The sequence below is a fragment of the Tyto alba genome, unplaced genomic scaffold, assembly GCF_018691265.1.
Source record: "Tyto alba isolate M040663 unplaced genomic scaffold, T.alba_DEE_v4.0 Super-Scaffold_46, whole genome shotgun sequence".
Taxonomy (NCBI): Eukaryota; Metazoa; Chordata; class Aves; order Strigiformes; family Tytonidae; genus Tyto; species Tyto alba.
In genome coordinates this window covers 8,147,136-8,168,815 of record NW_024881322.1, presented here as the reverse complement: position 1 = coordinate 8,168,815, position 21,680 = coordinate 8,147,136, and the positions used below count along the sequence as shown (strand labels likewise).

At 60.7% G+C, this 21,680-nt stretch overlaps 2 protein-coding genes across 2 annotated transcripts; both read right to left on the bottom strand.

The window, feature by feature from the left end:
• Window positions 1–4,251: 4,251 nt before the first annotated feature.
• Window positions 4,252–6,122, bottom strand: LOC122154753 (nascent polypeptide-associated complex subunit alpha, muscle-specific form-like). The gene is made up of 2 exons (XM_042806300.1): window positions 5,005–6,122; window positions 4,252–4,505 (listed from the first exon to the last, which is right to left on the bottom strand). Exon 1 carries the CDS (start codon window positions 6,120–6,122, stop codon window positions 5,100–5,102), a length of 1,023 nt encoding a protein of 340 aa, XP_042662234.1. The 3' UTR covers window positions 4,252–4,505; window positions 5,005–5,099.
• A 4,625-nt stretch (window positions 6,123–10,747) lies between these two features.
• LOC122154752 (nascent polypeptide-associated complex subunit alpha, muscle-specific form-like) lies at window positions 10,748–18,449 on the bottom strand. Its single transcript, XM_042806299.1, has 5 exons — window positions 18,426–18,449; window positions 16,579–17,699; window positions 14,657–16,071; window positions 12,736–14,150; window positions 10,748–12,229 (listed from the first exon to the last, which is right to left on the bottom strand). Exons 1-2 carry the CDS (start codon window positions 18,447–18,449, stop codon window positions 16,674–16,676), a joined length of 1,050 nt encoding a protein of 349 aa, XP_042662233.1. The 3' UTR covers window positions 10,748–12,229; window positions 12,736–14,150; window positions 14,657–16,071; window positions 16,579–16,673.
• Window positions 18,450–21,680: the final 3,231 nt, after the last annotated feature.

Genomic DNA, 21,680 nt, shown 5'->3' with positions numbered 1-21,680 from the left:
CTGCCGGGACACAAGACCGCCCAGGGACACCCTTTTTGGCGCCCGCTCTTTGCGGCAAAGGCTTTGGGCTCGCTCGCCCTGGCCTTGGTCGTCCTCCTTGGGAAGGCTCCTGGCGCGCCCCGTGGCCGCTGGCCGCAGGCTGGCGATGGCTCTAGGGCCACCCAGCAGCTCCTATTTTGTGGCGCCGGCGTGGCCGTGCCGGGCAGAGCGGGAGCTGTGTCTCGCGACTCCTTGGGGTCTGGTGGGCGCAGGGCTGCGAGGCCTTTGTGCCCAGCCAGGGTGGCGCGGGGGGCTTCCTTGGTGCCCTGGCAGGAGCCGGGGCCAGCTGGCGGAGCTGGGCCGGCCGCAGCGGTTGGCGAGGGGCATTTCTAATATCCCCGAGCGCTACTCCTAAACTGTCAGGCCGTTTCAAAGCTGCCGGCGTTGGTGTTTCCAGTCGTGTTCTGTGGAGAGACTGAATCCTTCTTTCCGTGTGTCTCTGCCCAGGACTGTGGAAGATACGGAGCCTGTGGCTGTTGGTGTGTTCTCGGTGGTTTGGAAATGCGGTTTGGTCTTGCAGCTGAAGAGTGTGAGGGTTGTGAGGTGCTCCCCTGGTTTCAGGGGTTGTGTAGGTGGGGATGATTTTGGGCAGGAGTGCGAATCGACCACCTGCTCAGTTGCAGCTGAAATGGGATATTAACCAAATTTGGTATTATGCTTGCACGAGACAAGAGACATTGCCTGTTTTGCTCTGCCTCTGTTTCCTATTCAAAAGAGGGCCCCCCCTTTCCTTCCCTTAAATAAGTGTGTATCAGCAAAAGATCACCTCACAACCGGCACAAACCAGCTCTGCGGTTTAGCCCAGGTCCAGGAGGCGACAGAGACTGCGCAGGAATTCAGGATGAAAAGTTAAGCAGTGAGGAAGAGGAGATACTTCCTCCCACGACCACTGCCCAGCTCTTCACGACCCCCGCCCAGGACCAAAGGAACTCCCTGCGCAGCCGCAAGGAGGAGGAGACCTAATTATAATAAGAAGCGAGGGTAGGCGGGAATAGGTTATGAATATGCATAGGCGTCTCGTGAATATGCAACGCTTTGTAACATAGAAGCAAGACTAGCAGGGCAGGGGGGCGCGCATGCTTGTTGTGGCGGAGCCATCCCCCACGTGCCCGGCGCCGAATAAACATACCTGCTTTACAACCCTTTGTTGTGAAGTCTTTCATCCGTAAATCACAGCTTTCCCGGTGGGAAAAGCTTGTAGCCATGCTGAGAGGTGAGGCGCGGTTAGCAGAGGGGCTCGTGTCCCTTGACGGGAGGCCGGTCCGAAGAATCGAGTGAGCGTCTTCGGATTGGAGAGGGTGCCCGCGGGATTTCCGGCGATGAAAGCAGGCGCCCCCTTGTCGGTCGGACGGACGCTGAGGAAGCCACGCAGCAGCACGAGGTGCCCAGGGGCGGGCCGTGGGAAAAAATGCCTTCCTTTTCCCGCGCGATGTGCCGAGGGAAGGTGAAGGGTGAGCCTGGGGCGCGGGTGGCCCCGAAGGTGCCCGGGGCAGTGGTCGGGGGGTGGCAGGCGTGGTGGTGCGCTGGGAGCCGAGAGGCCGGGAAGGTGCTGTGGCAGGGTCCCCGGTGGGTGTGGCGAGTGTGCGAGGGCTTTGCTCGGGCTGGGTTTGGCGAGGGCGAGTGTGCGGCCCGGCCTGTTGTCAGGAGCCTTTGTGGAGCTGGTGGAGCGGGAAAGGAGGCGGAGCTAAAGGCGGTGCTGGGGGGCGGAGCTGGCGGGGGCCACGGTGCAGCTACCCTCCCCTTAACAGGCCCCCCTGGGGAAGCTAAGCAGGAGCGGCCCCGGTTCCAACCGGGATGGGAGACCGCAGGGGAGACTAGGGGCGGCCCCGGCTCCTGCCGGGACGGAAGACCGCCAGGGGAGACTGTAGGGGCGGCCCCGGCTCCTGCCGGGACACAAGACCGCCCAGGGACACCCTTTTTGGCGCCCGCTCTTTGCGGCAAAGGCTTTGGGCTCGCTCGCCCTGGCCTTGGTCGTCCTCCTTGGGAAGGCTCCTGGCGCGCCCCGTGGCCGCTGGCCGCAGGCTGGCGATGGCTCTAGGGCCACCCAGCAGCTCCTATTTTGTGGCGCCGGCGTGGCCGTGCCGGGCAGAGCGGGAGCTGTGTCTCGCGACTCCTTGGGGTCTGGTGGGCGCAGGGCTGCGAGGCCTTTGTGCCCAGCCAGGGTGGCGCGGGGGGCTTCCTTGGTGCCCTGGGAGGAGCCGGGGCCAGCTGGCGGAGCTGGGCCGGCCGCAGCGGTTGGCGAGGGGCATTTCTAATATCCCCGAGCGCTACTCCTAAACTGTCAGGCCGTTTCAAAGCTGCCGGCGTTGGTGTTTCCAGTCGTGTTCTGTGGAGAGACTGAATCCTTCTTTCCGTGTGTCTCTGCCCAGGACTGTGGAAGATACGGAGCCTGTGGCTGTTGGTGTGTTCTCGGTGGTTTGGAAATGCGGTTTGGTCTTGCAGCTGAAGAGTGTGAGGGTTGTGAGGTGCTCCCCTGGTTTCAGGGGTTGTGTAGGTGGGGATGATTTTGGGCAGGAGTGCGAATCGACCACCTGCTCAGTTGCAGCTGAAATGGGATATTAACCAAATTTGGTATTATGCTTGCACGAGACAAGAGACATTGCCTGTTTTGCTCTGCCTCTGTTTCCTATTCAAAAGAGGGCCCCCCCTTTCCTTCCCTTAAATAAGTGTGTATCAGCAAAAGATCACCTCACAACCGGCACAAACCAGCTCTGCGGTTTAGCCCAGGTCCAGGAGGCGACAGAGACTGCGCAGGAATTCAGGATGAAAAGTTAAGCAGTGAGGAAGAGGAGATACTTCCTCCCACGACCACTGCCCAGCTCTTCACGACCCCCGCCCAGGACCAAAGGAACTCCCTGCGCAGCCGCAAGGAGGAGGAGACCTAATTATAATAAGAAGCGAGGGTAGGCGGGAATAGGTTATGAATATGCATAGGCGTCTCGTGAATATGCAACGCTTTGTAACATAGAAGCAAGACTAGCAGGGCAGGGGGGCGCGCATGCTTGTTGTGGCGGAGCCATCCCCCACGTGCCCGGCGCCGAATAAACATACCTGCTTTACAACCCTTTGTTGTGAAGTCTTTCATCCGTAAATCACAGCTTTCCCGGTGGGAAAAGCTTGTAGCCATGCCGAGAGGTGAGGCGCGGTTAGCAGAGGGGCTCGTGTCCCTTGACGGGAGGCCGGTCCGAAGAATCGAGTGAGCGTCTTCGGATTGGAGAGGGTGCCCGCGGGATTTCCGGCGATGAAAGCAGGCGCCCCCTTGTCGGTCGGACGGACGCTGAGGAAGCCACGCAGCAGCACGAGGTGCCCAGGGGCGGGCCGTGGGAAAAAATGCCTTCCTTTTCCCGCGCGATGTGCCGAGGGAAGGTGAAGGGTGAGCCTGGGGCGCGGGTGGCCCCGAAGGTGCCCGGGGCAGTGGTCGGGGGGTGGCAGGCGTGGTGGTGCGCTGGGAGCCGAGAGGCCGGGAAGGTGCTGTGGCAGGGTCCCCGGTGGGTGTGGCGAGTGTGCGAGGGCTTTGCTCGGGCTGGGTTTGGCGAGGGCGAGTGTGCGGCCCGGCCTGTTGTCAGGAGCCTTTGTGGAGCTGGTGGAGCGGGAAAGGAGGCGGAGCTAAAGGCGGTGCTGGGGGGCGGAGCTGGCGGGGGCCACGGTGCAGCTACCCTCCCCTTAACAGGCCCCCCGGGGAAGCTAAGCAGGAGCGGCCCCGGTTCCAACCGGGATGGGAGACCGCAGGGGAGACTAGGGGCGGCCCCGGCTCCTGCCGGGACGGAAGACCGCCAGGGGAGACTGTAGGGGCGGCCCCGGCTCCTGCCGGGACACAAGACCGCCCAGGGACACCCTTTTTGGCGCCCGCTCTTTGCGGCAAAGGCTTTGGGCTCGCTCGCCCTGGCCTTGGTCGTCCTCCTTGGGAAGGCTCCTGGCGCGCCCCGTGGCCGCTGGCCGCAGGCTGGCGATGGCTCTAGGGCCACCCAGCAGCTCCTATTTTGTGGCGCCGGCGTGGCCGTGCCGGGCAGAGCGGGAGCTGTGTCTCGCGACTCCTTGGGGTCTGGTGGGCGCAGGGCTGCGAGGCCTTTGTGCCCAGCCAGGGTGGCGCGGGGGGCTTCCTTGGTGCCCTGGAGGAGCCGGGGCCAGCTGGCGGAGCTGGGCCGGCCGCAGCGGTTGGCGAGGGGCATTTCTAATATCCCCGAGCGCTACTCCTAAACTGTCAGGCCCGTTTCAAAGCTGCCGGCGTTGGTGTTTCCAGTCGTGTTCTGTGGAGAGACTGAATCCTTCTTTCCGTGTGTCTCTGCCCAGGACTGTGGAAGATACGGAGCCTGTGGCTGTTGGTGTGTTCTCGGTGGTTTGGAAATGCGGTTTGGTCTTGCAGCTGAAGAGTGTGAGGGTTGTGAGGTGCTCCCCTGGTTTCAGGGGTTGTGTAGGTGGGGATGATTTTGGGCAGGAGTGCGAATCGACCACCTGCTCAGTTGCAGCTGAAATGGGATATTAACCAAATTTGGTATTATGCTTGCACGAGACAAGAGACATTGCCTTGTTTTGCTCTGCCTCTGTTTCCTATTCAAAGAGGGCCCCCCCTTTCCTTCCCTTAATAAGTGTGTATCAGCAAAAGATCACCTCACAACCGGCACAAACCAGCTCTGCGGTTTAGCCCAGGTCCAGGAGGCGACAGAGACTGCGCAGGAATTCAGGATGAAAAGTTAAGCAGTGAGGAAGAGGAGATACTTCCTCCCACGACCACTGCCCAGCTCTTCACGACCCCGCCCGGACCAAAGGAACTCCCTGCGCAGCGCAAGGAGGAGGAGACCTAATTATAATAAGAAGCGAGGGTAGGCGGGAATAGGTTTGAATATGCATAGGCGTCTCGTGAATATGCAACGCTTGTAACATAGAAGCAAGACTAGCAGGGCAGGGGGGCGCGCATGCTTGTTGTGGCGGAGCCATCCCCCCGTGCCCGGCGCCGAATAAACATACCTGCTTTACAACCCTTTGTTGTGAAGTCTTTCATCCGTAAATCACAGCTTTCCCGGTGGGAAAAGCTTGTAGCCATGCTGAGAGGTGAGGCGCGGTTAGCAGAGGGGCTCGTGTCCCTTGACGGGAGGCCGGTCCGAAGAATCGAGTGAGCGTCTTCGGATTGGAGAGGGTGCCCGCGGGATTTCCGGCGATGAAAGCAGGCGCCCCCTTGTCGGTCGGACGGACGCTGAGGAAGCCACGCAGCAGCACGAGGTGCCCAGGGGCGGGCCGTGGGAAAAAATGCCTTCCTTTTCCCGCGCGATGTGCCGAGGGAAGGTGAAGGGTGAGCCTGGGGCGCGGGTGGCCCCGAAGGTGCCCGGGGCAGTGGTCGGGGGGTGGCAGGCGTGGTGGTGCGCTGGGAGCCGAGAGGCCGGGAAGGTGCTGTGGCAGGGTCCCCGGTGGGTGTGGCGAGTGTGCGAGGGCTTTGCTCGGGCTGGGTTTGGCGAGGGCGAGTGTGCGGCCCGGCCTGTTGTCAGGAGCCTTTGTGGAGCTGGTGGAGCGGGAAAGGAGGCGGAGCTAAAGGCGGTGCTGGGGGGCGGAGCTGGCGGGGGCCACGGTGCAGCTACCCTCCCCTTAACAGGCCCCCCGGGGAAGCTAAGCAGGAGCGGCCCCGGTTCCAACCGGGATGGGAGACCGCAGGGGAGACTAGGGGCGGCCCCGGCTCCTGCCGGGACGGAAGACCGCCAGGGGAGACTGTAGGGGCGGCCCCGGCTCCTGCCGGGACACAAGACCGCCCAGGGACACCCTTTTTGGCGCCCGCTCTTTGCGGCAAAGGCTTTGGGCTCGCTCGCCCTGGCCTTGGTCGTCCTCCTTGGGAAGGCTCCTGGCGCGCCCCGTGGCCGCTGGCCGCAGGCTGGCGATGGCTCTAGGGCCACCCAGCAGCTCCTATTTTGTGGCGCCGGCGTGGCCGTGCCGGGCAGAGCGGGAGCTGTGTCTCGCGACTCCTTGGGGTCTGGTGGGCGCAGGGCTGCGAGGCCTTTGTGCCCAGCCAGGGTGGCGCGGGGGGCTTCCTTGGTGCCCTGGCAGGAGCCGGGGCCAGCTGGCGGAGCTGGGCGGCCGCAGCGGTTGGCGAGGGGCATTTCTAATATCCCCGAGCGCTACTCCTAAACTGTCAGGCCGTTTCAAAGCTGCCGGCGTTGGTGTTTCCAGTCGTGTTCTGTGGAGAGACTGAATCCTTCTTTCCGTGTGTCTCTGCCCAGGACTGTGGAAGATACGGAGCCTGTGGCTGTTGTGTGTTCTCGGTGGTTTGGAAATGCGGTTTGGTCTTGCAGCTGAAGAGTGTGAGGGTTGTGAGGTGCTCCCCTGGTTTCAGGGGTTGTGTAGGTGGGGATGATTTTGGCAGGAGTGCGAATCGACCACCTGCTCAGTTGCAGCTGAAATGGGATATTAACCAAATTTGGTATTATGCTTGCACGAGACAAGAGACATTGCCTGTTTTGCTCTGCCTCTGTTTCCTATTCAAAAGAGGGCCCCCCCTTTCCTTCCCTTAAATAAGTGTGTATCAGCAAAAGATCACCTCACAACCGGCACAAACCAGCTCTGCGGTTTAGCCCAGGTCCAGGAGGCGACAGAGACTGCGCAGGAATTCAGGATGAAAAGTTAAGCAGTGAGGAAGAGGAGATACTTCCTCCCACGACCACTGCCCAGCTCTTCACGACCCCCCGCCCAGGACCAAAGGAACTCCCTGCGCAGCCGCAAGGAGGAGGAGACCTAATTATAATAAGAAGCGAGGGTAGGCGGGAATAGGTTATGAATATGCATAGGCGTCTCAGTGAATATGCAACGCTTTGTAACATAGAAGCAAGACTAGCAGGGCAGGGGGGCGCGCATGCTTGTTGTGGCGGAGCCATCCCCCACGTGCCCGGCGCCGAATAAACATACCTGCTTTACAACCCTTTGTTGTGAAGTCTTTCATCCGTAAATCACAGCTTTCCCGGTGGGAAAAGCTTGTAGCCATGCTGAGAGGTGAGGCGCGGTTAGCAGAGGGGCTCGTGTCCCTTGACGGGAGGCCGGTCCGAAGAATCGAGTGAGCGTCTTCGGATTGGAGAGGGTGCCCGCGGGATTTCCGGCGATGAAAGCAGGCGCCCCCTTGTCGGTCGGACGGACGCTGAGGAAGCCACGCAGCAGCACGAGGTGCCCAGGGGCGGGCCGTGGGAAAAAATGCCTTCCTTTTCCCGCGCGATGTGCCGAGGGAAGGTGAAGGGTGAGCCTGGGGCGCGGGTGGCCCCGAAGGTGCCCGGGGCAGTGGTCGGGGGGTGGCAGGCGTGGTGGTGCGCTGGGAGCCGAGAGGCCGGGAAGGTGCTGTGGCAGGGTCCCCGGTGGGTGTGGCGAGTGTGCGAGGGCTTTGCTCGGGCTGGGTTTGGCGAGGGCGAGTGTGCGGCCCGGCCTGTTGTCAGGAGCCTTTGTGGAGCTGGTGGAGCGGGAAAGGAGGCGGAGCTAAAGGCGGTGCTGGGGGGCGGAGCTGGCGGGGGCCACGGTGCAGCTACCCTCCCCTTAACAGGCCCCCCGGGGAAGCTAAGCAGGAGCGGCCCCGGTTCCAACCGGGATGGGAGACCGCAGGGGAGACTAGGGGCGGCCCCGGCTCCTGCCGGGACGGAAGACCGCCAGGGGAGACTGTAGGGGCGGCCCCGGCTCCTGCCGGGACACAAGACCGCCCAGGGACACCCTTTTTGGCGCCCGCTCTTTGCGGCAAAGGCTTTGGGCTCGCTCGCCCTGGCCTTGGTCGTCCTCCTTGGGAAGGCTCCTGGCGCGCCCCGTGGCCGCTGGCCGCAGGCTGGCGATGGCTCTAGGGCCACCCAGCAGCTCCTATTTTGTGGCGCCGGCGTGGCCGTGCCGGGCAGAGCGGGAGCTGTGTCTCGCGACTCCTTGGGGTCTGGTGGGCGCAGGGCTGCGAGGCCTTTGTGCCCAGCCAGGGTGGCGCGGGGGGCTTCCTTGGTGCCCTGGGAGGAGCCGGGGCCAGCTGGCGGAGCTGGGCCGGCCGCAGCGGTTGGCGAGGGGCATTTCTAATATCCCCGAGCGCTACTCCTAAACTGTCAGGCCGTTTCAAAGCTGCCGGCTGAAACAAAAAGGGGCCCAAACAATAGGCCTCAAACCAAAGTTCACTTCTGAGTGAATTCCCCGACCAGCAATCAGCATCTTATCAGCAGACTGAAGCAACCCGTATCTTATCAGCATGAAAACGTAACCCTGGGAACAATCCCTGGGAACTATAAGTAAACAATAGGAAGTAACTATAAATCCCAAATGTAAAGAAAAACAGAAACTCCTCGGGCATGGCCGGATCCTGGCCAGATCCGGACACGCCTGAGTGAGCCATATCAATCTACCAGATATCTCCTGTGCGTTTTGTTTAGACTTGTTTGTTAAACTCTATAAAACCTGGACCCTCTCACAGCACAGACGCAGACCTCACCTACGAGCGGACGCACTGCGTGGGACTTCCCAATTGCCGGGAAAGCCTCTCCGACCCTTCAGCTGTGACGGGGCTCCCCAGCTGATGCACGGATCTGGATGACGGTAAAGTATGAGGGCAATTGGTGATGGATCTTTCTTAATCACTACAGCTAGCTTTAAATAGTAATGTCTAGGTGCATTACCTTGCTTATTCTTTCTGCTGTTTTAAACTAAAGTAAAATAAGCCTATTTCTTTAGCTTGGTGTCTGTGTCCTTTGTGTTAAGCCCGTTAATTGGCAAAACAAATTTGGCGTCAGGGACAGGATTAGAACAAAATGTCATTTTTTAAATCTAACCGTAAGGAATCAGCTCCATCTGAAATTCCTGGATGGGAAGACCTTCCTTATAGTTCACTGGCTCTTGAGTGGGCTAAGGTCGGAGGACCATGTGAACAGTGGGAAAGTCGGCTAAAAGAAGCTGAACCACTGGATGCTATTAAAATGTATCCAAAAATTATCTATTGAAAAAGGAAAAGAAATTGTGTGTTCGGGAAGACGGGGATGGGTTTTGTTAACAGCATATCGGAAACAGCACCAACAGAAAGAAAAACTGTTGTTGGAGCGCTCCCACATGGAGCGACAGATGTGTGATTTGCAGAATCAAATTGTATCGTTACGGTGTCAAAACAAGTTGCTTGCCGATAAGTTGGATACTTATCAGACTGTAGCTGAAACAGCTGCAGTAAGAGTTGCACAGTATAAGTATAAGAAAAGAAGGGGACGAGTAAACCATAGGAAAGTGCATGCTGCGATTGCAGAAGCAGGGGTACGGTGGGATCCTGACAGATGGGATGGAGATATTTGGGATTCTACAGGTTCTGATGAGGCTCGTTCCTCAGATGAACCTGTGGATGTAAAACCAGTGTGGAGACGGAAAATAGAATTGGATACTAACGGGCAACAAGTAAGGAAGGATGGGATTGAAGATTATACTCAGCATCAAATAAATGATATAATGGAAAGATTTAAGCAGAGACTGGGGGAACCCCTGCTCTCTTGGATGGTGCGTTTGGACGATCAGGGAGCAGCAGGGTTAACCCTAGAGCCAGGGGAATCTAGGAAGTTTTTAGTTTTGAGTTCTGACTCCTTTGTGCAAGATGCATTCCGAAATAATCCTCAGGATACAAATTTTGTTAACCTTGGCTGCCCAGAGATGTAATAATAAATACCCCACGGAGAATGATTGGCCAGGTGGGGAACGTCCCTGGTATACTTTGCGAGATTGCATACAGCGGATGAAGGAGGAAGGTATGAAATTGGCAATTTTTATAGGAGACCTCACCTACGAGCGGACGCACTGCGTAGGACTTCCCAATTGCCGGGAAAGCCTCTCCGACCCTTCGCTGTGACGGGGCTCCCCAGCTGATGCACGGATCTGGATGATCGGTAAAGTATGAGGGCAATTGGTGATGGATCTTTCTTAATCACTACAGCTAGCTTTAAATAGTAATGTCTAGGTGCATTACCTTGCTTATTCTTTCTGCTGTTTTAAACTAAAGTAAAATAAGCCTATTTCTTTAGCTTGGTGTCTGTGTCCTTTGTGTTAAGCCCGTCAATTGGCAAAACACCGGCGTTGGTGTTTCCAGTCGTGTTCTGTGGAGAGACTGAATCCTTCTTTCCGTGTGTCTCTGCCCAGGACTGTGGAAGATACGGAGCCTGTGGCTGTTGGTGTGTTCTCGGTGGTTTGGAAATGCGGTTTGGTCTTGCAGCTGAAGAGTGTGAGGGTTGTGAGGTGCTCCCCTGGTTTCAGGGGTTGTGTAGGTGGGGATGATTTTGGGCAGGAGTGCGAATCGACCACCTGCTCAGTTGCAGCTGAAATGGGATATTAACCAAATTTGGTATTATGCTTGCACGAGACAAGAGACATTGCCTGTTTTGCTCTGCCTCTGTTTCCTATTCAAAAGAGGGCCCCCCCTTTCCTTCCCTTAAATAAGTGTGTATCAGCAAAAGATCACCTCACAACCGGCACAAACCAGCTCTGCGGTTTAGCCCAGGTCCAGGAGGCGACAGAGACTGCGCAGGAATTCAGGATGAAAAGTTAAGCAGTGAGGAAGAGGAGATACTTCCTCCCACGACCACTGCCCAGCTCTTCACGACCCCCGCCCAGGACCAAAGGAACTCCCTGCGCAGCCGCAAGGAGGAGGAGACCTAATTATAATAAGAAGCGAGGGTAGGCGGGAATAGGTTATGAATATGCATAGGCGTCTCAGTGAATATGCAACGCTTTGTAACATAGAAGCAAGACTAGCAGGGCAGGGGGGCGCGCATGCTTGTTGTGGCGGAGCCATCCCCCACGTGCCCGGCGCCGAATAAACATACCTGCTTTACAACCCTTTGTTGTGAAGTCTTTCATCCGTAAATCACAGCTTTCCCGGTGGGAAAAGCTTGTAGCCATGCTGAGAGGTGAGGCGCGGTTAGCAGAGGGGCTCGTGTCCCTTGACGGGAGGCCGGTCCGAAGAATCGAGTGAGCGTCTTCGGATTGGAGAGGGTGCCCGCGGGATTTCCGGCGATGAAAGCAGGCGCCCCCTTGTCGGTCGGACGGACGCTGAGGAAGCCACGCAGCAGCACGAGGTGCCCAGGGGCGGGCCGTGGGAAAAAATGCCTTCCTTTTCCCGCGCGATGTGCCGAGGGAAGGTGAAGGGTGAGCCTGGGGCGCGGGTGGCCCCGAAGGTGCCCGGGGCAGTGGTCGGGGGGTGGCAGGCGTGGTGGTGCGCTGGGAGCCGAGAGGCCGGGAAGGTGCTGTGGCAGGGTCCCCGGTGGGTGTGGCGAGTGTGCGAGGGCTTTGCTCGGGCTGGGTTTGGCGAGGGCGAGTGTGCGGCCCGGCCTGTTGTCAGGAGCCTTTGTGGAGCTGGTGGAGCGGGAAAGGAGGCGGAGCTAAAGGCGGTGCTGGGGGGCGGAGCTGGCGGGGGCCACGGTGCAGCTACCCTCCCCTTAACAGGCCCCCCGGGGAAGCTAAGCAGGAGCGGCCCCGGTTCCAACCGGGATGGGAGACCGCAGGGGAGACTAGGGGCGGCCCCGGCTCCTGCCGGGACGGAAGACCGCCAGGGGAGACTGTAGGGGCGGCCCCGGCTCCTGCCGGGACACAAGACCGCCCAGGGACACCCTTTTTGGCGCCCGCTCTTTGCGGCAAAGGCTTTGGGCTCGCTCGCCCTGGCCTTGGTCGTCCTCCTTGGGAAGGCTCCTGGCGCGCCCCGTGGCCGCTGGCCGCAGGCTGGCGATGGCTCTAGGGCCACCCAGCAGCTCCTATTTTGTGGCGCCGGCGTGGCCGTGCCGGGCAGAGCGGGAGCTGTGTCTCGCGACTCCTTGGGGTCTGGTGGGCGCAGGGCTGCGAGGCCTTTGTGCCCAGCCAGGGTGGCGCGGGGGGCTTCCTTGGTGCCCTGGGAGGAGCCGGGGCCAGCTGGCGGAGCTGGGCCGGCCGCAGCGGTTGGCGAGGGGCATTTCTAATATCCCCGAGCGCTACTCCTAAACTGTCAGGCCGTTTCAAAGCTGCCGGCGTTGGTGTTTCCAGTCGTGTTCTGTGGAGAGACTGAATCCTTCTTTCCGTGTGTCTCTGCCCAGGACTGTGGAAGATACGGAGCCTGTGGCTGTTGGTGTGTTCTCGGTGGTTTGGAAATGCGGTTTGGTCTTGCAGCTGAAGAGTGTGAGGGTTGTGAGGTGCTCCCCTGGTTTCAGGGGTTGTGTAGGTGGGGATGATTTTGGGCAGGAGTGCGAATCGACCACCTGCTCAGTTGCAGCTGAAATGGGATATTAACCAAATTTGGTATTATGCTTGCACGAGACAAGAGACATTGCCTGTTTTGCTCTGCCTCTGTTTCCTATTCAAAAGAGGGCCCCCCCTTTCCTTCCCTTAAATAAGTGTGTATCAGCAAAAGATCACCTCACAACCGGCACAAACCAGCTCTGCGGTTTAGCCCAGGTCCAGGAGGCGACAGAGACTGCGCAGGAATTCAGGATGAAAAGTTAAGCAGTGAGGAAGAGGAGATACTTCCTCCCACGACCACTGCCCAGCTCTTCACGACCCCCGCCCAGGACCAAAGGAACTCCCTGCGCAGCCGCAAGGAGGAGGAGACCTAATTATAATAAGAAGCGAGGGTAGGCGGGAATAGGTTATGAATATGCATAGGCGTCTCGTGAATATGCAACGCTTTGTAACATAGAAGCAAGACTAGCAGGGCAGGGGGGCGCGCATGCTTGTTGTGGCGGAGCCATCCCCCACGTGCCCGGCGCCGAATAAACATACCTGCTTTACAACCCTTTGTTGTGAAGTCTTTCATCCGTAAATCACAGCTTTCCCGGTGGGAAAAGCTTGTAGCCATGCTGAGAGGTGAGGCGCGGTTAGCAGAGGGGCTCGTGTCCCTTGACGGGAGGCCGGTCCGAAGAATCGAGTGAGCGTCTTCGGATTGGAGAGGGTGCCCGCGGGATTTCCGGCGATGAAAGCAGGCGCCCCCTTGTCGGTCGGACGGACGCTGAGGAAGCCACGCAGCAGCACGAGGTGCCCAGGGGCGGGCCGTGGGAAAAAATGCCTTCCTTTTCCCGCGCGATGTGCCGAGGGAAGGTGAAGGGTGAGCCTGGGGCGCGGGTGGCCCCGAAGGTGCCCGGGGCAGTGGTCGGGGGGTGGCAGGCGTGGTGGTGCGCTGGGAGCCGAGAGGCCGGGAAGGTGCTGTGGCAGGGTCCCCGGTGGGTGTGGCGAGTGTGCGAGGGCTTTGCTCGGGCTGGGTTTGGCGAGGGCGAGTGTGCGGCCCGGCCTGTTGTCAGGAGCCTTTGTGGAGCTGGTGGAGCGGGAAAGGAGGCGGAGCTAAAGGCGGTGCTGGGGGGCGGAGCTGGCGGGGGCCACGGTGCAGCTACCCTCCCCTTAACAGGCCCCCCGGGGAAGCTAAGCAGGAGCGGCCCCGGTTCCAACCGGGATGGGAGACCGCAGGGGAGACTAGGGGCGGCCCCGGCTCCTGCCGGGACGGAAGACCGCCAGGGGAGACTGTAGGGGCGGCCCCGGCTCCTGCCGGGACACAAGACCGCCCAGGGACACCCTTTTTGGCGCCCGCTCTTTGCGGCAAAGGCTTTGGGCTCGCTCGCCCTGGCCTTGGTCGTCCTCCTTGGGAAGGCTCCTGGCGCGCCCCGTGGCCGCTGGCCGCAGGCTGGCGATGGCTCTAGGGCCACCCAGCAGCTCCTATTTTGTGGCGCCGGCGTGGCCGTGCCGGGCAGAGCGGGAGCTGTGTCTCGCGACTCCTTGGGGTCTGGTGGGCGCAGGGCTGCGAGGCCTTTGTGCCCAGCCAGGGTGGCGCGGGGGGCTTCCTTGGTGCCCTGGGAGGAGCCGGGGCCAGCTGGCGGAGCTGGGCCGGCCGCAGCGGTTGGCGAGGGGCATTTCTAATATCCCCGAGCGCTACTCCTAAACTGTCAGGCCGTTTCAAAGCTGCCGGCGTTGGTGTTTCCAGTCGTGTTCTGTGGAGAGACTGAATCCTTCTTTCCGTGTGTCTCTGCCCAGGACTGTGGAAGATACGGAGCCTGTGGCTGTTGGTGTGTTCTCGGTGGTTTGGAAATGCGGTTTGGTCTTGCAGCTGAAGAGTGTGAGGGTTGTGAGGTGCTCCCCTGGTTTCAGGGGTTGTGTAGGTGGGGATGATTTTGGGCAGGAGTGCGAATCGACCACCTGCTCAGTTGCAGCTGAAATGGGATATTAACCAAATTTGGTATTATGCTTGCACGAGACAAGAGACATTGCCTGTTTTGCTCTGCCTCTGTTTCCTATTCAAAAGAGGGCCCCCCCTTTCCTTCCCTTAAATAAGTGTGTATCAGCAAAAGATCACCTCACAACCGGCACAAACCAGCTCTGCGGTTTAGCCCAGGTCCAGGAGGCGACAGAGACTGCGCAGGAATTCAGGATGAAAAGTTAAGCAGTGAGGAAGAGGAGATACTTCCTCCCACGACCACTGCCCAGCTCTTCACGACCCCCGCCCAGGACCAAAGGAACTCCCTGCGCAGCCGCAAGGAGGAGGAGACCTAATTATAATAAGAAGCGAGGGTAGGCGGGAATAGGTTATGAATATGCATAGGCGTCTCGTGAATATGCAACGCTTTGTAACATAGAAGCAAGACTAGCAGGGCAGGGGGGCGCGCATGCTTGTTGTGGCGGAGCCATCCCCCACGTGCCCGGCGCCGAATAAACATACCTGCTTTACAACCCTTTGTTGTGAAGTCTTTCATCCGTAAATCACAGCTTTCCCGGTGGGAAAAGCTTGTAGCCATGCTGAGAGGTGAGGCGCGGTTAGCAGAGGGGCTCGTGTCCCTTGACGGGAGGCCGGTCCGAAGAATCGAGTGAGCGTCTTCGGATTGGAGAGGGTGCCCGCGGGATTTCCGGCGATGAAAGCAGGCGCCCCCTTGTCGGTCGGACGGACGCTGAGGAAGCCACGCAGCAGCACGAGGTGCCCAGGGGCGGGCCGTGGGAAAAAATGCCTTCCTTTTCCCGCGCGATGTGCCGAGGGAAGGTGAAGGGTGAGCCTGGGGCGCGGGTGGCCCCGAAGGTGCCCGGGGCAGTGGTCGGGGGGTGGCAGGCGTGGTGGTGCGCTGGGAGCCGAGAGGCCGGGAAGGTGCTGTGGCAGGGTCCCCGGTGGGTGTGGCGAGTGTGCGAGGGCTTTGCTCGGGCTGGGTTTGGCGAGGGCGAGTGTGCGGCCCGGCCTGTTGTCAGGAGCCTTTGTGGAGCTGGTGGAGCGGGAAAGGAGGCGGAGCTAAAGGCGGTGCTGGGGGGCGGAGCTGGCGGGGGCCACGGTGCAGCTACCCTCCCCTTAACAGGCCCCCCGGGGAAGCTAAGCAGGAGCGGCCCCGGTTCCAACCGGGATGGGAGACCGCAGGGGAGACTAGGGGCGGCCCCGGCTCCTGCCGGGACGGAAGACCGCCAGGGGAGACTGTAGGGGCGGCCCCGGCTCCTGCCGGGACACAAGACCGCCCAGGGACACCCTTTTTGGCGCCCGCTCTTTGCGGCAAAGGCTTTGGGCTCGCTCGCCCTGGCCTTGGTCGTCCTCCTTGGGAAGGCTCCTGGCGCGCCCCGTGGCCGCTGGCCGCAGGCTGGCGATGGCTCTAGGGCCACCCAGCAGCTCCTATTTTGTGGCGCCGGCGTGGCCGTGCCGGGCAGAGCGGGAGCTGTGTCTCGCGACTCCTTGGGGTCTGGTGGGCGCAGGGCTGCGAGGCCTTTGTGCCCAGCCAGGGTGGCGCGGGGGGCTTCCTTGGTGCCCTGGGAGGAGCCGGGGCCAGCTGGCGGAGCTGGGCCGGCCGCAGCGGTTGGCGAGGGGCATTTCTAATATCCCCGAGCGCTACTCCTAAACTGTCAGGCCGTTTCAAAGCTGCCGGCGTTGGTGTTTCCAGTCGTGTTCTGTGGAGAGACTGAATCCTTCTTTCCGTGTGTCTCTGCCCAGGACTGTGGAAGATACGGAGCCTGTGGCTGTTGGTGTGTTCTCGGTGGTTTGGAAATGCGGTTTGGTCTTGCAGCTGAAGAGTGTGAGGGTTGTGAGGTGCTCCCCTGGTTTCAGGGGTTGTGTAGGTGGGGATCATTTTGGGCAGGAGTGCGAATCGACCACCTGCTCAGTTGCAGCTGAAATGGGATATTAACCAAATTTGGTATTATGCTTGCACGAGACAAGAGACATTGCCTGTTTTGCTCTGCCTCTGTTTCCTATTCAAAAGAGGGCCCCCCCTTTCCTTCCCTTAAATAAGTGTGTATCAGCAAAAGATCACCTCACAACCGGCACAAACCAGCTCTGCGGTTTAGCCCAGGTCCAGGAGGCGACAGAGACTGCGCAGGAATTCAGGATGAAAAGTTAAGCAGTGAGGAAGAGGAGATACTTCCTCCCACGACCACTGCCCAGCTCTTCACGACCCCCGCCCAGGACCAAAGGAACTCCCTGCGCAGCCGCAAGGAGGAGGAGACCTAATTATAATAAGAAGCGAGGGTAGGCGGGAATAGGTTATGAATATGCATAGGCGTCTCAGTGAATATGCAACGCTTTGTAACATAGAAGCAAGACTAGCAGGGCAGGGGGGCGCGCATGCTTGTTGTGGCGGAGCCATCCCCCACGTGCCCGGCGCCGAATAAACATACCTGCTTTACAACCCTTTGTTGTGAAGTCTTTCATCCGTAAATCACAGCTTTCCCGGTGGGAAAAGCTTGTAGCCATGCTGAGAGGTGAGGCGCGGTTAGCAGAGGGGCTCGTGTCCCTTGACGGGAGGCCGGTCCGAAGAATCGAGTGAGCGTCTTCGGATTGGAGAGGGTGCCCGCGGGATTTCCGGCGATGAAAGCAGGCGCCCCCTTGTCGGTCGGACGGACGCTGAGGAAGCCACGCAGCAGCACGAGGTGCCCAGGGGCGGGCCGTGGGAAAAAATGCCTTCCTTTTCCCGCGCGATGTGCCGAGGGAAGGTGAAGGGTGAGCCTGGGGCGCGGGTGGCCCCGAAGGTGCCCGGGGCAGTGGTCGGGGGGTGGCAGGCGTGGTGGTGCGCTGGGAGCCGAGAGGCCGGGAAGGTGCTGTGGCAGGGTCCCCGGTGGGTGTGGCGAGTGTGCGAGGGCTTTGCTCGGGCTGGGTTTGGCGAGGGCGAGTGTGCGGCCCGGCCTGTTGTCAGGAGCCTTTGTGGAGCTGGTGGAGCGGGAAAGGAGGCGGAGCTAAAGGCGGTGCTGGGGGGCGGAGCTGGCGGGGGCCACGGTGCAGCTACCCTCCCCTTAACAGGCCCCCCGGGGAAGCTAAGCAGGAGCGGCCCCGGTTCCAACCGGGATGGGAGACCGCAGGGGAGACTAGGGGCGGCCCCGGCTCCTGCCGGGACGGAAGACCGCCAGGGGAGACTGTAGGGGCGGCCCCGGCTCCTGCCGGGACACAAGACCGCCCAGGGACACCCTTTTTGGCGCCCGCTCTTTGCGGCAAAGGCTTTGGGCTCGCTCGCCCTGGCCTTGGTCGTCCTCCTTGGGAAGGCTCCTGGCGCGCCCCGTGGCCGCTGGCCGCAGGCTGGCGATGGCTCTAGGGCCACCCAGCAGCTCCTATTTTGTGGCGCCGGCGTGGCCGTGCCGGGCAGAGCGGGAGCTGTGTCTCGCGACTCCTTGGGGTCTGGTGGGCGCAGGGCTGCGAGGCCTTTGTGCCCAGCCAGGGTGGCGCGGGGGGCTTCCTTGGTGCCCTGGGAGGAGCCGGGGCCAGCTGGCGGAGCTGGGCCGGCCGCAGCGGTTGGCGAGGGGCATTTCTAATATCCCCGAGCGCTACTCCTAAACTGTCAGGCCGTTTCAAAGCTGCCGGCGTTGGTGTTTCCAGTCGTGTTCTGTGGAGAGACTGAATCCTTCTTTCCGTGTGTCTCTGCCCAGGACTGTGGAAGATACGGAGCCTGTGGCTGTTGGTGTGTTCTCGGTGGTTTGGAAATGCGGTTTGGTCTTGCAGCTGAAGAGTGTGAGGGTTGTGAGGTGCTCCCCTGGTTTCAGGGGTTGTGTAGGTGGGGATGATTTTGGGCAGGAGTGCGAATCGACCACCTGCTCAGTTGCAGCTGAAATGGGATATTAACCAAATTTGGTATTATGCTTGCACGAGACAAGAGACATTGCCTGTTTTGCTCTGCCTCTGTTTCCTATTCAAAAGAGGGCCCCCCCTTTCCTTCCCTTAAATAAGTGTGTATCAGCAAAAGATCACCTCACAACCGGCACAAACCAGCTCTGCGGTTTAGCCCAGGTCCAGGAGGCGACAGAGACTGCGCAGGAATTCAGGATGAAAAGTTAAGCAGTGAGGAAGAGGAGATACTTCCTCCCACGACCACTGCCCAGCTCTTCACGACCCCCGCCCAGGACCAAAGGAACTCCCTGCGCAGCCGCAAGGAGGAGGAGACCTAATTATAATAAGAAGCGAGGGTAGGCGGGAATAGGTTATGAATATGCATAGGCGTCTCGTGAATATGCAACGCTTTGTAACATAGAAGCAAGACTAGCAGGGCAGGGGGGGCGCGCATGCTTGTTGTGGCGGAGCCATCCCCCACGTGCCCGGCGCCGAATAAACATACCTGCTTTACAACCCTTTGTTGTGAAGTCTTTCATCCGTAAATCACAGCTTTCCCGGTGGGAAAAGCTTGTAGCCATGCTGAGAGGTGAGGCGCGGTTAGCAGAGGGGCTCGTGTCCCTTGACGGGAGGCCGGTCCGAAGAATCGAGTGAGCGTCTTCGGATTGGAGAGGGTGCCCGCGGGATTTCCGGCGATGAAAGCAGGCGCCCCCTTGTCGGTCGGACGGACGCTGAGGAAGCCACGCAGCAGCACGAGGTGCCCAGGGGCGGGCCGTGGGAAAAAAATGCCTTCCTTTTCCCGCGCGATGTGCCGAGGGAAGGTGAAGGGTGAGCCTGGGGCGCGGGTGGCCCCGAAGGTGCCCGGGGCAGTGGTCGGGGGGTGGCAGGCGTGGTGGTGCGCTGGGAGCCGAGAGGCCGGGAAGGTGCTGTGGCAGGGTCCCCGGTGGGTGTGGCGAGTGTGCGAGGGCTTTGCTCGGGCTGGGTTTGGCGAGGGCGAGTGTGCGGCCCGGCCTGTTGTCAGGAGCCTTTGTGGAGCTGGTGGAGCGGGAAAGGAGGCGGAGCTAAAGGCGGTGCTGGGGGGCGGAGCTGGCGGGGGCCACGGTGCAGCTACCCTCCCCTTAACAGGCCCCCCGGGGAAGCTAAGCAGGAGCGGCCCCGGTTCCAACCGGGATGGGAGACCGCAGGGGAGACTAGGGGCGGCCCCGGCTCCTGCCGGGACGGAAGACCGCCAGGGGAGACTGTAGGGGCGGCCCCGGCTCCTGCCGGGACACAAGACCGCCCAGGGACACCCTTTTTGGCGCCCGCTCTTTGCGGCAAAGGCTTTGGGCTCGCTCGCCCTGGCCTTGGTCGTCCTCCTTGGGAAGGCTCCTGGCGCGCCCCGTGGCCGCTGGCCGCAGGCTGGCGATGGCTCTAGGGCCACCCAGCAGCTCCTATTTTGTGGCGCCGGCGTGGCCGTGCCGGGCAGAGCGGGAGCTGTGTCTCGCGACTCCTTGGGGTCTGGTGGGCGCAGGGCTGCGAGGCCTTTGTGCCCAGCCAGGGTGGCGCGGGGGGCTTCCTTGGTGCCCTGGCAGGAGCCGGGGCCAGCTGGCGGAGCTGGGCCGGCCGCAGCGGTTGGCGAGGGGCATTTCTAATATCCCCGAGCGCTACTCCTAAACTGTCAGGCCGTTTCAAAGCTGCCGGCGTTGGTGTTTCCAGTCGTGTTCTGTGGAGAGACTGAATCCTTCTTTCCGTGTGTCTCTGCCCAGGACTGTGGAAGATACGGAGCCTGTGGCTGTTGGTGTGTTCTCGGTGGTTTGGAAATGCGGTTTGGTCTTGCAGCTGAAGAGTGTGAGGGTTGTGAGGTGCTCCCCTGGTTTCAGGGGTTGTGTAGGTGGGGATGATTTTGGGCAGGAGTGCGAATCGACCACCTGCTCAGTTGCAGCTGAAATGGGATATTAACCAAATTTGGTATTATGCTTGCACGAGACAAGAGACATTGCCTGTTTTGCTCTGCCTCTGTTTCCTATTCAAAAGAGGGCCCCCCCTTTCCTTCCCTTAAATAAGTGTGTATCAGCAAAAGATCACCTCACAACCGGCACAAACCAGCTCTGCGGTTTAGCCCAGGTCCAGGAGGCGACAGAGACTGCGCAGGAATTCAGGATGAAAAGTTAAGCAGTGAGGAAGAGGAGATACTTCCTCCCACGACCACTGCCCAGCTCTTCACGACCCCCGCCCAGGACCAAAGGAACTCCCTGCGCAGCCGCAAGGAGGAGGAGACCTAATTATAATAAGAAGCGAGGGTAGGCGGGAATAGGTTATGAATATGCATAGGCGTCTCGTGAATATGCAACGCTTTGTAACATAGAAGCAAGACTAGCAGGGCAGGGGGGCGCGCATGCTTGTTGTGGCGGAGCCATCCCCCACGTGCCCGGCGCCGAATAAACATACCTGCTTTACAACCCTTTGTTGTGAAGTCTTTCATCCGTAAATCACAGCTTTCCCGGTGGGAAAAGCTTGTAGCCATGCTGAGAGGTGAGGCGCGGTTAGCAGAGGGGCTCGTGTCCCTTGACGGGAGGCCGGTCCGAAGAATCGAGTGAGCGTCTTCGGATTGGAGAGGGTGCCCGCGGGATTTCCGGCGATGAAAGCAGGCGCCCCCTTGTCGGTCGGACGGACGCTGAGGAAGCCACGCAGCAGCACGAGGTGCCCAGGGGCGGGCCGTGGGAAAAAATGCCTTCCTTTTCCCGCGCGATGTGCCGAGGGAAGGTGAAGGGTGAGCCTGGGGCGCGGGTGGCCCCGAAGGTGCCCGGGGCAGTGGTCGGGGGGTGGCAGGCGTGGTGGTGCGCTGGGAGCCGAGAGGCCGGGAAGGTGCTGTGGCAGGGTCCCCGGTGGGTGTGGCGAGTGTGCGAGGGCTTTGCTCGGGCTGGGTTTGGCGAGGGCGAGTGTGCGGCCCGGCCTGTTGTCAGGAGCCTTTGTGGAGCTGGTGGAGCGGGAAAGGAGGCGGAGCTAAAGGCGGTGCTGGGGGGCGGAGCTGGCGGGGGCCACGGTGCAGCTACCCTCCCCTTAACAGGCCCCCCGGGGAAGCTAAGCAGGAGCGGCCCCGGTTCCAACCGGGATGGGAGACCGCAGGGGAGACTAGGGGCGGCCCCGGCTCCTGCCGGGACGGAAGACCGCCAGGGGAGACTGTAGGGGCGGCCCCGGCTCCTGCCGGGACACAAGACCGCCCAGGGACACCCTTTTTGGCGCCCGCTCTTTGCGGCAAAGGCTTTGGGCTCGCTCGCCCTGGCCTTGGCTCGTCCTCCTTGGGAAGGCTCCTGGCGCGCCCCGTGGCCGCTGGCCGCAGGCTGGCGATGGCTCTAGGGCCACCCAGCAGCTCCTATTTTGTGGCGCCGGCGTGGCCGTGCCGGGCAGAGCGGGAGCTGTGTCTCGCGACTCCTTGGGGTCTGGTGGGCGCAGGGCTGCGAGGCCTTTGTGCCCAGCCAGGGTGGCGCGGGGGGCTTCCTTGGTGCCCTGGCAGGAGCCGGGGCCAGCTGGCGGAGCTGGGCCGGCCGCAGCGGTTGGCGAGGGGCATTTCTAATATCCCCGAGCGCTACTCCTAAACTGTCAGGCCGTTTCAAAGCTGCCGGCGTTGGTGTTTCCAGTCGTGTTCTGTGGAGAGACTGAATCCTTCTTTCCGTGTGTCTCTGCCCAGGACTGTGGAAGATACGGA

What these genes read in the sequence shown, in the direction of transcription:
- LOC122154753 (XM_042806300.1), bottom strand. Translation starts at nt 6,122, where the DNA reads ATGCCCCTCGCCAACCGCTGCGGCCGCCCAGCTCCGCCAGCTGGCCCC.
- LOC122154752 (XM_042806299.1), bottom strand. Translation starts at nt 18,449, where the DNA reads ATGCGCGCCCCCCCTGCCCTGCTA. An exon ending in GCGCCCCCCCTGCCCTGCTA is followed by an intron (nt 17,700 to 18,425) that starts GTCTTGCTTCTA and finishes CGGGGATATTAG; the next exon opens with AAATGCCCCTCGCCAACCGC.